Source organism: Aspergillus alliaceus (genome assembly GCF_009176365.1).
Source record: "Aspergillus alliaceus strain CBS 536.65 unplaced genomic scaffold BDW43scaffold_23, whole genome shotgun sequence".
Lineage (NCBI taxonomy): Eukaryota > Fungi > Ascomycota > Eurotiomycetes > Eurotiales > Aspergillaceae > Aspergillus > Aspergillus alliaceus.
In genome coordinates, this window is record NW_022474706.1 from 367,867 (window position 1) to 380,610 (window position 12,744).

At 47.3% G+C, this 12,744-nt stretch overlaps 3 protein-coding genes across 3 annotated transcripts; 1 reads left to right on the forward strand and 2 right to left on the reverse strand.

Moving 5' to 3' along the window:
* Window positions 1–3,253: 3,253 nt before the first annotated feature.
* faa4 (long-chain fatty acid-CoA ligase FAA1) lies at window positions 3,254–6,152 on the reverse strand. Its single transcript, XM_032050695.1, has 6 exons — window positions 6,075–6,152; window positions 5,428–5,934; window positions 5,334–5,359; window positions 4,884–5,279; window positions 3,681–4,825; window positions 3,254–3,625 (listed from the first exon to the last, which is right to left on the reverse strand). The coding sequence occupies exons 2-6, from the start codon at window positions 5,868–5,870 to the stop codon at window positions 3,536–3,538; spliced, it is 2,100 nt and encodes a 699-aa protein (XP_031900149.1). The 5' UTR covers window positions 5,871–5,934; window positions 6,075–6,152; the 3' UTR covers window positions 3,254–3,535.
* Window positions 6,153–7,090: 938 nt separating this feature from the next.
* On the forward strand, window positions 7,091–9,312 carry BDW43DRAFT_91252 (S-adenosylmethionine-dependent methyltransferase). The gene is made up of 3 exons (XM_032050696.1): window positions 7,091–7,521; window positions 7,730–7,891; window positions 8,151–9,312. The coding sequence occupies exons 1-3, from the start codon at window positions 7,461–7,463 to the stop codon at window positions 8,864–8,866; spliced, it is 939 nt and encodes a 312-aa protein (XP_031900150.1). The 5' UTR covers window positions 7,091–7,460; the 3' UTR covers window positions 8,867–9,312.
* On the reverse strand, window positions 9,243–11,256 carry BDW43DRAFT_91259 (uncharacterized protein). The gene is made up of 3 exons (XM_032050697.1): window positions 11,148–11,256; window positions 10,677–11,063; window positions 9,243–10,597 (listed from the first exon to the last, which is right to left on the reverse strand). The coding sequence occupies exons 1-3, from the start codon at window positions 11,148–11,150 to the stop codon at window positions 9,620–9,622; spliced, it is 1,368 nt and encodes a 455-aa protein (XP_031900151.1). The 5' UTR covers window positions 11,151–11,256; the 3' UTR covers window positions 9,243–9,619.
* Window positions 11,257–12,744: the final 1,488 nt, after the last annotated feature.

The window sequence follows — 12,744 nt, forward strand, 5'->3', positions numbered from 1 at the left end:
CAATTATGGCTATGCGGATGATTAGTATGAGGAGGTATTATTATTAGTCAACGCTCATCTTTTGTGTGATGGGTCTTGGTTCAGGGATTATAGGATCTTACATTCATGCCCTTTTTTTTCGCTGCTGTTGATGTTAGCTCTGCGACCTCCAAACTTTCTGTCCCTAGACAGTACTCATGGACCAAAAAATGTGTTGCCGTGCAATCCCAAGCGGAAAGTTGGATGGTTTGTTTGTTCACTGTTGCACCATTACCCATATGTCCGTCAAGCTGATCAATAAAAATCGCTTGATCGAGCACATTCTGTCCACGGCCATGTCCCTCGTTGAAATATGGAGAATCTGGCAGACAAAAATGTTCTGTATCATCAGATCTGCGGTTCCCCAAGCTTAAGTTGGCTTTACGGTCTTCCATTTTTAGATGTAAGTCCAGCCCTAACTCACGCCGTGCGACGGTACTCAGTTATCATCCCTTCAGAGATGATGGTGAAGAGATGTTTCTGATTGTAGGGTGTACCTCATGCAAGGACAGCTTTTCGAAGCCCTCCTTCTAGATGCGGGATTAATCTAGCTATTAGACACTCCGCAGGCCCATACACGCTATGACAGACTTTGACACTTACTCACGCCGTCACTACCGCCACGGTTGTGACGTCTTCTATAAGCTCCAGACACAGCGACTAGCTGCTGGGCATTCCTTCCAACCGTCTTTCATGGCGATGCTTGCCATACTGGCTTCTCTACCGTGCTAGCTTGACTTTCTACCGCATGGCTTTCATATAGCCCGTCGAGTAATTTGTTGGGTGTGGGTTTGAACTCTTCTCGTGCTACCTCATACTGTAAGCTTCACCAGCTGCTTGTGCTTAGGCGCGTCGCGCATGATAACGTTGCCATCCTAGGAGAACATCGGATTTGTATCCTTGACGTTGACCTGGGTGACTAGGGGCATTATTTTTTTGACCATGCCGATGACCCTTTCCCCTGGGTCCTCGAGGCCAGCGAGAGTGCGATCCATGTCATATAACATGCCACGTAATCCCCAATCTGCCATTCCGCCTTCTTGTATTCTTTGAAAGGTTGTGAGCATTTTCTTCTTCCCCCTGTCACTCTAATCGCAAGCAGCTCTTGTATCTGTCCAAGACCGATACTTCATACTCCCTTGTTGCCCTCATGTTTTAAGCTACCCCAACCATAATCAATCCACTACAATACGCACGTCTATCGCACCAGTGCGTTCGATAATATCGGCGAACAGGTTATTGACTCCAGTTATTTCCTCTGGTTAAAACCCAGCAAAATCGTTGTCAACGACCAGCTTCCCTGGTGTGCGAATTAACACCCCGGGATTCCCAGCCGATCGTAAGGCATTAGGCGCCCACTGAATACAGATCGTCATGTTCTTCCATGGTTGCTAACAGAATCAAGCCAAGGCTGCCGTTTGAGTCGAAGTCATACGTATGAGTAACGTTTCCTGCAGTACTTCGACTACCAGGTACCGAGATGTCTCAAAGCGTTAGAGATATTTAGCATTGGGTGTGCTCGAGCTCAATTGTCATCGTTCTTATAGGCGGAATGGCATCGCCAATTAGCGCCTTTTTCTTTTCGTCTATGGACAGCGTATCGGGATACATACGGCCCAGCTTACTTCGAGACAGACAAATCATTCTCATGATTACCGGTAGCGCATGGTATTCCTGGACGGCACCCAGGTTGCCCCTTGAGCTGAGGCTCCCCTGGACCCTCGGTGCAGGGGCATATTCTCCACGTCCGCCCATTCCTTATACTCGGGGCTAGAAGCCATAGCTGTGCTTTGCCCTCTGTGCTTCCAAGCTCTCTTCGTTCTCGTTTATATCCATGTTGTTGTTGTTGTTGTTGGTGGTGGTGTTGCTACTTCCCTCCACTCTCGGCCGTAGTAGAATCTGGATTCTGGTAAAGAAGAGCGAGGTATCCGCAAAGGTCCAGCGCCCTGTTGAAAATTGGGCGTTGCCAATAAGGACCAGTTAAAGTCAGTATTCTTGACATTGTAGTCGTATGGTTTTACCATATAAGAGTGTGGGTCCACCCTATTGCCTTAACAGAGGGCTTGGAGAAGTATTGTTAGAAAGGTAGATGATGGGACATGAGGATTGTGAGTTGCTTCGGCTTTTATTCATGGACAACCTGCAGGTCAGAGTGTCTTGCAACCTTGGGCCAGCTCTGTACGTGCATGGTCTGGGTTCATTGGATATGTCCAAGTTTGCATGTCGCTGGGTATATCGAAATCTGGGATTTTTCCTTCTTGCACTGCCATATTTGACGCATTTTCTAACACAAAGCTGCAGATTCCCATCTGCGCTGCGTCTCTCCACCAGGTATTGAACGGTGGACGCAAGTCGAAACAGGGGTATAGGATGGCAAGCGTGAGGACGGAGTGTCGACGATAATCAGGAAGTCGGAACGTTGTCTCGTAGCGGTAGCCGTGGCAGTAGGTGTTCTCCCGTATTGAATGATTGAATAATGGGACGGAGAGAATTGAATAACACAGTAGTTCTCTGAGGACGGTCCCCAGCAACCACCATCGTATACGTGGATGCCGAGCGTGTTGTATGATGGCAGTACAAGCCATGCCGGTATGGACCTCGCTAGCGGTTCCCCCTCCTAGGCTTCTAGCTATAATTGACTATGTACCTTTTGCAGTTCGGAACCCACGAGGACGTAGCATCCTCCATAAACACAGACATATGCTTTGATATCTGGACCCCGAAGAAGGAATAGAGACCCGTATAATGTTCTGGTGGCGCGTACATTGCCAGACGCATAAAAATCGTGCAACCAACTTGTCGCTCGTTCCGTGCACGTCTTGTGCTGAATAGCGTAACCTAGCAGACCGTGTCCTTTTCCTTCCCTAAGATAGCCGCACTAGGTGCCTTGGCATACAGCTTGCTTAGGAGGTTTCTATCTCTCACTCCGGCAGGAATATAGTAGAACAGGCAGATATGGAGACGCTGTGGGACTTGGATTATGACGAAGAAAAAAAAAAAAGAGATTTTGTGCTTTGGATCTTTTTCATGACTTGATAGCAGGTGAAGAGGTTTTCACCGTCTGTACAGTTGCAGGGATTAGGGCTCAGAGAGATGAATGACATTTAGCTTCACTCATGGTAAGGGAATACTGTACTCTTGTTCTCTATAGCATTGCTAGAAGGTGTATGGACACATCACCTAGGGTCATTGACGGCGCTAGAGTTACTAATCTAGAGGCCAACTAGGAAGCAAATAACTAGGGCAGGCGTACATTTATTCATCTCCATTTCATTATTCTCTCCTAATGAGAAGATAGCATAGACACATTTTCAGTAGCCGTCCTATGATGGGATATTTAACAAAACGGAAACATTAAGAAATAAACAGCTTGAACAAAGGAAAAGGAAATAATCGCAATCCGAACTGACAGTATGATCGACATCAAAACAAAGCAGGAACAGGGACAAAAATAAAAGAAATATAGGATAAGATTATGATGTACTTGGCTTTAGCGTAACGTCGGTGACTCCATCATTTATTTCTTGCCGTAAGCACGGTCAATGTCTTTCTGGAAGTGATTGACGATCTTCTTGCGTTGGAGCTTCTGGGCGGCTGTCATGTATCCCTAGAACACGTTAGTGATGCAGCCTCAATCAAGAGAGAAAGTAGCAGTAGCTTACATTATGGGGGGTCCACTCTTCGTCAGCCAACACTACGCCGTTAACAATCTCGATTCCCTTGAGACCACCAGCACGGCCAGCAGTCTGAAGCTGCTTGAGGACAATCCCCTGTAGCTTCTCGTCGTGTATCAATGACTCCAAAGTATCTCCCTGGATATTATTTTCGTGGGCGAGCTTCTTTAACGCAGCCTCAACCGGGACAATGATAGCAATCGGCTTGTCCTGATCTTGAGCGGCGTAGACGCAAATGTTGCCGACAAGGGGAGACGAACGGTAGACAGATTCGAGCTTCTCGAGGGCAATGTATTCACCGTTAAGCGTCTTGACAAGATTCTTCTTGCGGTCAATGATCTTGAGATGGCCGTACTTGTCAAATTCGCCAATATCGCCCGTCATGAACCACCCATCTTCGGTATAGGCACTCTTGGTTTCTTCCTCATTGTCCCAGTAGCCCTTGCTCACACTACCTCCACGGATAAAGATCTCTCCCTGTGGGGGAACACTCTTCGTCGAATACCCAGCGTCAGGGAAGTCAACGAGCTTCACTTCAATGGAGCCAGGGATTTCACCGAGCGCGTTCACATTCCAGGCCATTGGGTCATTTAGAGCACCCATAGCTGACGTTTCGGTGAGACCATAGCCGCCGATCATAGGGGCAATCGCCATGGACAAGAAATGTTGTGTATCCTTCGAGATCGGACCACCACCGTTCATCATGATACGCAACCGACCGCCGGTCGCCTCCTTCAACTTCTTGAAGACGACGGCATCAAGTAACGAAGAACCTACACCATAGCCAGGGAACCCGGTCGTCATCAAAAAGTTTTTGGCGGCCATAGCACCCCAGAACATGCTTCTCACAATAAGGTTGTTCTTGTTCAAGTTGTTCAGCACGCCCTTCTTCACCGATTCCCAAACAGCGGGTACACCGACAAGAATCGTAGGCTTGAATTCACGAATGTCACCCTTGCAGTTACGCATTGAAGCGTCCGAGAGCGTGCGCGGGTTTCCATAACCCATCGTACCACCCCAGATTAAACAAAGGTTCTCGAACATGAACTCGAGAATATGAGATTGTGGGAGGTAAGTCAACAACGCATCTGAGGGGCCGATGTACGGTCCGACAATTGCGTTGATACCAGCGGCTACTCAACATTAGTTTTCTCTTCACACATAGAAAAGCGGGGTTTCGGGATTATTTACTGGCAGCGATGACGTTTGCGTGCGTAAGAGGAACACCCTTTGGTGGGCCAGTAGATCCAGAGGTATACATGATGCAGCAGAGATCTTCAGGAGCTGGTGGGACGGGGTCCACCGGGTTCTCTTCGCCCAACTTCCGGAGCTCCTCGAAGCTAATGACATTGATACCTTCATACTCATTCTTCAGCCTGTCCAGGTCCGCCTGCTTGGGCTCCAGGTGGGAGTTCCAGATGACATGTTTGATAGATGGCGCATCCTTCAGTACATTTGCCACTGAGGGGATGAGGTTGGGATCGCAGAACATGGCAACGCTGGATGTTTGGACGATGGAATGCTTCAAACCATCCTCGCCCAGGGTGTCATATGCGGTGACGATCGTCATCGACTGGGATCCGGTTCCTGCTCAGAGTTAGCATTCGGACCACCGTCGCAAGAGAGGAAGCTATCACGAACCATGTGACATGGCCAGCCAGTTTTCACTGAAGAAGATCCATGTTAGCGTCGCCGCCAGAAAATTTACGTTCAAGAAACCCAATCGCACACTCACCTAGTTGCACCGTAGAGATGGATTTTGTCGTTCTTCTCCAATCCAAGCTTTCTCAGACCGGCGCCAAGTTGTAGAGCCACTTTCTCGTACTCAATGAAGCTCTTGTAGCTATAACCGCTCATCTCGAAGTACGTCCACTTCTTGTCGACCTCCTTTTCGACCCCGTCGATGACCTTTTTTACCTTCTTGTTTTCTTCGTGGGTCTTGATTAGGCGGCGACTCGCGACAGCCTTTGCGTTACCGAACACACGCGCGGAGCGTCGGAAGACATCGTATGTCGTTGCAATATCCTCCGCAGGCTTCAAGATAAGTCCATCTTTCGCCGCTGGTAAGCGGCGCGGGACTGTCTCACCCGGCGCAGCCTCAACGCCAGGAACCTCAACAGAAAAGGGAGGCTTTTTGGACATGCGCGGTTGCAGATGGGGAAGCTTTTGCTGTGACATTTTGGCGGCGGATCACTACAGTACAGGGGTACAAACACAAAGGAAAGCTGGGAGAAAAGAGTAACTGAATAATTTTTAAAGAAAGTTAGTTATCTATTTACCAGGGGAGAGATCCTAGGTGTTCAGAGTCCAGCGGACTGGAAACGTGCGAATAAGGTAAATCCACGGATCCCTCCAAGGTGGCAGAACTCAAAAACAACTTACGGATGATTCAGTCGTGTTCACGACGGTAGGGGAACACCAGCGACACTTCACTCGGGAAAGTATAGAATGAAGGGAGTTGGAAGGGATTGTGCCGGGAGAGGACGTTCGGATAAGTAGGAGGAATGCGGGGGAGAAATACGAAAGGTTAAAGAAGAAGAGGAGAAAGGGACGGGGAAAACAGTAGCTTTTTGGAGATTGAAGCTCTTCTAAGCGGATGAAGTCACTTTTTGAGGCTAGGCAATTGGCCAAGGCGGTCTAAGCACCCCAGATGACGTTCAATGGCTTCGGAACTTGATTGAGACGGTACTTCTTCAACAATGTCTACCTCACAAGAGATTTTATAATTCTCTCTTACAGTATTCCCCCCTTGATTCCCAATTCTCTCTCTTCTGATGGCGACCGGGACATGAGACACGAGCCCTCCCCTGATGGCACACAGACCTCGCAACGGGTCTCCATAGTGATACCAAATCGACCTAAAACTACGGCTAACTCGACTTGATTGACAAGGTTGTTCGGATCTCTCTCCTCCTTGCTGCATTTTGCCGCGGTTCAAAATACAGGAACAATCCCAGCTTCTGACAATGTCCGAGTCATCTGCCGGGTAATTCAAACAATAGACCAGTTCTTCTCTTTTCTGTCTCATTTTGTGGTCAACAAAACCCACGATACTTGTGTCGCTACATTGATCTTCGGAAGGAAGCTGTGCTCCGCAATTTTTTTTTTTTGTTGGGACTTCCGCCCAACGTTCGAACAGCTCCGCTGACTCAAAGAGTTTTGACTGTACAACGAACCCGTAACCTCCTCAGGCCTTGGGTAGTATACTGTTACGGCATAAAATAACAATGATCCATTACTCGCTCCAAAGGACTAATGAAATGAACAACTTCCCAAAACTTCATGCATTACGCATCCCGTGACTTGATGCTCCCTGTCCAGGAAGTGGGTCCCCATTAAACCACATCCACCAATGACCGTGTGTCCCGATCAACGTCCCCAAAAGTTCCTCGGCTGTCATACACTTCCAACTCTCTATCTATCAGGTACAATCCGTTTTCTTCCCTGGATTCTCGTCCACGGAGAGTAGATCAATCGGCACCTACCCCCGACTCAACTTTAATTAGCTACATACCTCCTCCTCCCTCTCTCGTCTAGCTATAGCTATCACGTCTATTCCGATCGGCACGATACATCCCGCTACAGGGAAAATCCTAGGTATCATCACAAGACAAACAACAAAGGATCTGGACCAGGTAACCGGAAATTCGAGACAAATCTTACCTCCCTCGGAAACAGCTCCCCGGCCTTAGTTGAACCCTAGAAAGCTCGAGCCTCCGATCTGACCTTCCCTAAGAGCCTTAACCTTAAGAGCACATCAGCTTCACCATGGAAGAGCTCACCACCTTCCTCACATCAATTGGCGAAGAGGTAGAAGATGCCGAAGAGGGTATGTTCTACTATATGAGTCGTCCCCCATCATGTCATCTAAATTCCTATGCAATTGTAGCCCACGTACTATAGAAAGAGTGCAAGAGAGAAAAAAAAAAAAAGGAAAAAGATCATGAGATTGTTGCAATTTTTTTTAACCGAACGATACCTAAGAAAGACGCCAACTGCTAGCTGCGTGCACTAGTTAATTTTCTCATCCTTGTTAGAGTGTTTTCTTCTCTTCGCGCAGGAGATTCCCTCGGCCAATCTGGGTTTCGTCGATTCACGAGCTACCTCCGTCGATGTAACCATCCACGGACAGGACTATACGATTCATCAATCTCCAACATTGCTGTCTTCGTCGCGCGCGGGTGGAACTACAGGCGCAGGTAATTTCTCCTCCTGTTTTGATTTTTATATTATTTAATTTTTTTCCCCTGCCAGTGTGACTATCACGTTCACGTCCATCTATCTACCTTGACTTAGCTTTATCTCGGAATATCTACTCTACTTTACCTCGTCCTTAACTCCTATCTATCTACACATCTCTCTTTCCTATCTATCACCACCAACCAAAAAAAAAAAAAAAAAAAAAAAAAAAAAAAAAAAAAAAAAAAAAAAAAAAAAAAAAAACTAACGAACCCACAGTCCTCTGGAAAATCACCCCCCTCCTCGCAGAATGGCTAAGCAAAAAAACTAACCCCCTCTGGCACCACGGCTTGCTCACCCCCTCCTCCCCCGTTGTCGAACTCGGCTGCGGAATCTCCGGCCTAATAGCCCTCACCCTCTCCCCCTCCATAACCCACTACATAGCCACCGATCAAGAATACGTCCACCGTCTCCTCCGCCAAAACCTCGCCGCAAATGTCCGCACAACCCCTACCCCCAAATCCTCCAAATCTACCAGGGGCAAACAAAAAATCCCCAAGGCCCCGTCAAGGTCCAACATCACCTTTACCACGTTGGACTGGGAGACTGATGCGCCGGAGGCACTGAAGGATTGTATTGAGGGTGAAGGCAATGGGGCGCGGGATGAGGATCGCGGGTTCGATGTGCTGATTTCGTGTGATTGTATTTATAATGAGGCGTTGGTGGGGCCGTTTGTTAGGACTTGTAGGGATGTGTGTCGGTCGAGGCCGGTTTATTGCGCGGAGCGGGAGGGGGAGGCGCGAGAGAGGAGGAGGCCGACGGTTTGTATTATTGCGCAGCAGCAGCGGTCGCCGGAGGTTTTTGAGGTTTGGTTAAGGGAGGCGTTGAGGGTGTTTCGGGTTTGGAGGGTGAGTGATGAGGTTTTGGGGGGCAAGTTGGCAGCTGGGTCGGGGTATTTGGTGCACGTGTTGGTGTTGAGGAAGGGGGATTCGTGAGGGGATGGGCAAGGGTAATGGTTTTTCCATACTACGGCTTATAGCTGGCCTTGGAGCAATCACTGGGGGAGTAGATAATCAAGCAAGTCTATTTGTCTGCCGATGTAGCGGACGCTGGACCTGTGCGTTGAGCACGTCACGGAGTATTCAAGGTCAGGGGGCAATTACCGTCATACCTTGACCTGGTGATTTTTTTTTTGGCAAACAGGAAAACAAACTTCACGGCATGAAACATGATATATTTGATTTGTTTGGCCACTATCAAGGCTCTGTTGCAACATGCAATGGGCGGCTAGCGATATTCACAAGGTCCATTAAGTAACATAAAAGAGATGCATAAACAGCATGCAGGATCCCAATGAAGACATGGAAAAGAATACAGCACCAGCATCACAGCAGTGTTTCCCGGTGACCGACAAGGGTCACCCAGGGCATAGATATAGATCGGTTTATATCGTGAGTATCGACTATGTGAAATCAAAATGACACAGGTAAAAGGAATAGACGCAAGTCGGCCAGCGCCCAGGGAACAAAATGACCAGCAATGATGGAAAAGACATTACATTACTAGAAGGAAACGGCGATTAGAAAAAAAAAGCATTAGACAAAAGCCACCCAGGAATGCATAGAAGGGTATTCACGCAGCTGCAAAGGAGACAAAAAAGCTAAAGCTGATGCTCGTAGGATGCAAATGCAAGTTCTGCGTATTTTAAATGGCGCAATAGACCGTATTAAGAATAAGATCGATTGTTATTATTTTGATTCGGTCGTATCCTTCGTCTCACTTAGGACTTGATTTCGTTCATCGGGCCGGGACATTTCCGCTTCCTCAATAAGAGGCGGCTTGTGCTCCGGGGATGTTTGCGATAGAGGCTCAACCGGGCGAGGCGGGATGGAAGCTACTCGCTCCCGGGGCTCATCTTCTGGATCGCGGTCGATAATGGAAGATATCGACTGTTTTGTAGAATTATTGAGTTTCCGTGCCTTCGAGGGCTCCTCCAAGGGGTGGGGGAAAGAGAGTGGCGGGGCTGGTAAAGGCCGATCTGCCGCCTCTGTCTTCACGGGAATTTTCCGGCTCTCCTCATCTTCCGATGCGGACGAGTATTCCATCTCTTGGGGATAGCCTTCGGGATCTGTGGGGGCCGAATCACCACGACTTTCTTCCGTCGATGCACGTTGTACGGTAGCCACCGGCGGAAGAGGAGCGCTAGGGTCATAGACAATCCCGCAAACTTCCAATGCCCTCGATTGACTACCCAGACTGCGATCTTTATGCTTCTTCGTCAGGTGGCACATGAAACCATGAAGAGTCACAAAGTCGGCCTTTCCACAGCCAGAGACCGGGCATGTCAGATACACTAAACTACCATCCGACGGCCGCTTCCACAATGCGCGTCCAGACGGGTCGTGCGCTGCAGGTCGTCCGTGGCGTTCACCCCAAGCCTCGACATTTTTTATGGTGTATTTTTGCTTTCGTCGAATCGTGCCGGCTGTGGGATCATGGGGAATATGCTGAGGTGGAGGATGAGGTGGCGGTGCCTGCACAGGCGGCGGAGGGATGGGGCGAGGCTCTGGAGGACTTTGCTGCTTGAAGAATGCAAGGGTGGTAGCTGCATTGGTCTCTGATAAACGACGGGGCGGCGTCGGCCGAAGCGGCGGAGAGTCCATGCTTGCATTATACCCCAATCCCATAGATTCCCGCTTCAATCGTTTCCGTTGCCTACGAAGTTCCTAGTGCGCGAGCAAATATCCCATGTCAGAAGTTATGTCTAGAGGGTGATCGAGTCAATCGCAATGTCTCATAGCATACCTCTTCTTCGGCTTCGGCACTCTCTGTCATCCTACGGAATTCTTCGTCCTCTCGCTTTCGAATAGCAAGGAGATGGCTACGAGCGGCCATACGAGCCGCTTCTTCATGTTCCAATTGCCTCAAGCGAGCATCAATCTGATCTATATGAGAAGGATGAGGAGCTGGGCCTGGCAGTCCTGCTTCTTGCATATGAGGTGGAGGAAAAGGACGGAAATGAGAATGATTCGGCATCATTTGCTCAGGATGCACTGGCTGGCTCGGGTTCATTGCGATTGGATGGAAACGTGGCAAGCTCATATTGACATGGTGATGTCCGGGGGCATTGCCGTTGAGACCATTTTCGTGAACGGGTGCCACAGGCGGTGCAGCAACCGTCATGATGGACAACTGAAGAAGCAACTAGGATTAGCGAAAAAAAGTTCTTTTGTCTTTTCCTTTTACTTTCTTTTCTTCAGTCCGGGAGTTATGCACCATGTAAGTAAAGTTGGTGATGAAGCGGGAGAAATCAGATGGAAGGAACAGTGACAGGTGCAGAACCCAAAACCAAACATAAAAACGAAAAACAAAATCAAATAAAATAAAATAAAAATTCAGACAAAGCAGGGGAGTAGAAGACAGAAAAAGTCGGAGCTAGCAAAGTCAGAGGAAAAAAAAAAAAAAAAGAGAGAGAGATCCAGCCGTGACAGAATGCAGGGCGAGGAAGGGTTGAATATAAGAGGGCTAAGAATGATAGATAAGCGGGAAAAGAAGAAAGCCAATGCTAGTGTCAGAGAAGCATGGACAATAGGTAGGGATCTGACAAGGAAAGCCCGAAGTGCTCGAATAAGAGTCAAGACTTACACTTGCAGCAATCGAAGGTAAAAGAAAGTACTTCCCAAGAAGAGGACGAAGAAAAACAAACCGCTAGCGTGCTGCACTGTGCCCGTTTTTCCCCCCCTCAAGAAAAGTACAGTGACCAGGAAATTTCCCGTGGACCCTTTTCAATGATGGTTTCTTTCGCCCAGTCAAGGTTGAAGAAGTGGTAACGGTTAAGCAAGGGATTAAATGGATTGGAAGTCAAGACTGCGATGATAAATAGGCGGTAATGCTAATCGAAGATGGCAAAAGTTTATCTGTTTTCCTTTTTTTTATTTTTTTCCCTTATTATTTCTCCTTAAAACCCTTTTGTGATTCAAAAGCGAGAGAGAGAGCAAAAGAAAAGAAATAGAAAAGAAAAAAATAAAAGAAAACCAGAAGAGGGACAAAAAAGGCAAAAAGAAGAATGACTGGCTGCAATTGGGACAGCTCTAGTCAGTACTAGTAAACTCGGACTAGGTACAAACTTGAAAAAGCTACTAAATTGAACCCCGTTTTGACTTTTGCGGTCAGTTCCAAACAAACAAGTCCATGGATCGATGTTGAGCTCCCCTATCAAATGTAGTAATAATTGTCAATTGAAGTCAACAGCCTTACATGGTGGGCGACGGAGGGTCACACAAGAAATGCAGATTCATTACAATAATCATAGACTTTCATTCTTCTTCATATCTATAGAATTTATACTTTACTTAAAAGATTTCGACTCAGACCTGTGGAAGGATTTTTCACTTCATCAGGTTCATCGATCTTAGTTGATCTGGATTTTATTTTTCTTCTTTTTTTCTTTTCATATCAAATACCAATTCTTTCTGATTATGATTACATTGATTAATTATTACCAAGTGTTTTGCCCCCCCAATCATCCAATGTGCTGTGGTCTGTTGGACCCCCTCCTAATAAAAACCCACTTCTGTCACACTAGTGACAAACACAATCAACTCATTGATGTATAGTTTTTTTTTTTTCTTAATTTACTTCCCCTAGTCTAGGATCCGAGATGTACATAGTACAGATTATAGACTGGGCGCGTGAAACCAGCAAAAAGAAAAACAAGAAAAAGGAAAAGAGTCAAAAGCAATAAATATCGAAATTAAACCACACACCGTTTGATTTCCCAATTCAATTCCAAAACAGGAGCAATAACGGCGCTCTGATTCAACAGATCAAATGATTTATTTCCTGGAAACGGGCAAATTGAACTGACGAAACT

What these genes read in the sequence shown, in the direction of transcription:
- BDW43DRAFT_91252 (XM_032050696.1), top strand. Translation starts at nt 7,461, where the DNA reads ATGGAAGAGCTCACCACCTTCCTCACATCAATTGGCGAAGAGGTAGAA. An exon ending in GGTAGAAGATGCCGAAGAGG is followed by an intron (nt 7,522 to 7,729) that starts GTATGTTCTACT and finishes CATCCTTGTTAG; the next exon opens with AGTGTTTTCTTCTCTTCGCG. An exon ending in GGGTGGAACTACAGGCGCAG is followed by an intron (nt 7,892 to 8,150) that starts GTAATTTCTCCT and finishes ACGAACCCACAG; the next exon opens with TCCTCTGGAAAATCACCCCC.
- BDW43DRAFT_91259 (XM_032050697.1), bottom strand. An exon ending in GTGCCGAAGCCGAAGAAGAG is followed by an intron (nt 10,598 to 10,676) that starts GTATGCTATGAG and finishes CTCGCGCACTAG; the next exon opens with GAACTTCGTAGGCAACGGAA.
- faa4 (XM_032050695.1), bottom strand. Translation starts at nt 5,870, where the DNA reads ATGTCACAGCAAAAGCTTCCCCATCTGCAACCGCGCATGTCCAAAAAG. An exon ending in CGCAAACGTCATCGCTGCCA is followed by an intron (nt 4,826 to 4,883) that starts GTAAATAATCCC and finishes AATGTTGAGTAG; the next exon opens with CCGCTGGTATCAACGCAATT. An exon ending in AAGAGTGGACCCCCCATAAT is followed by an intron (nt 3,626 to 3,680) that starts GTAAGCTACTGC and finishes AACGTGTTCTAG; the next exon opens with GGATACATGACAGCCGCCCA.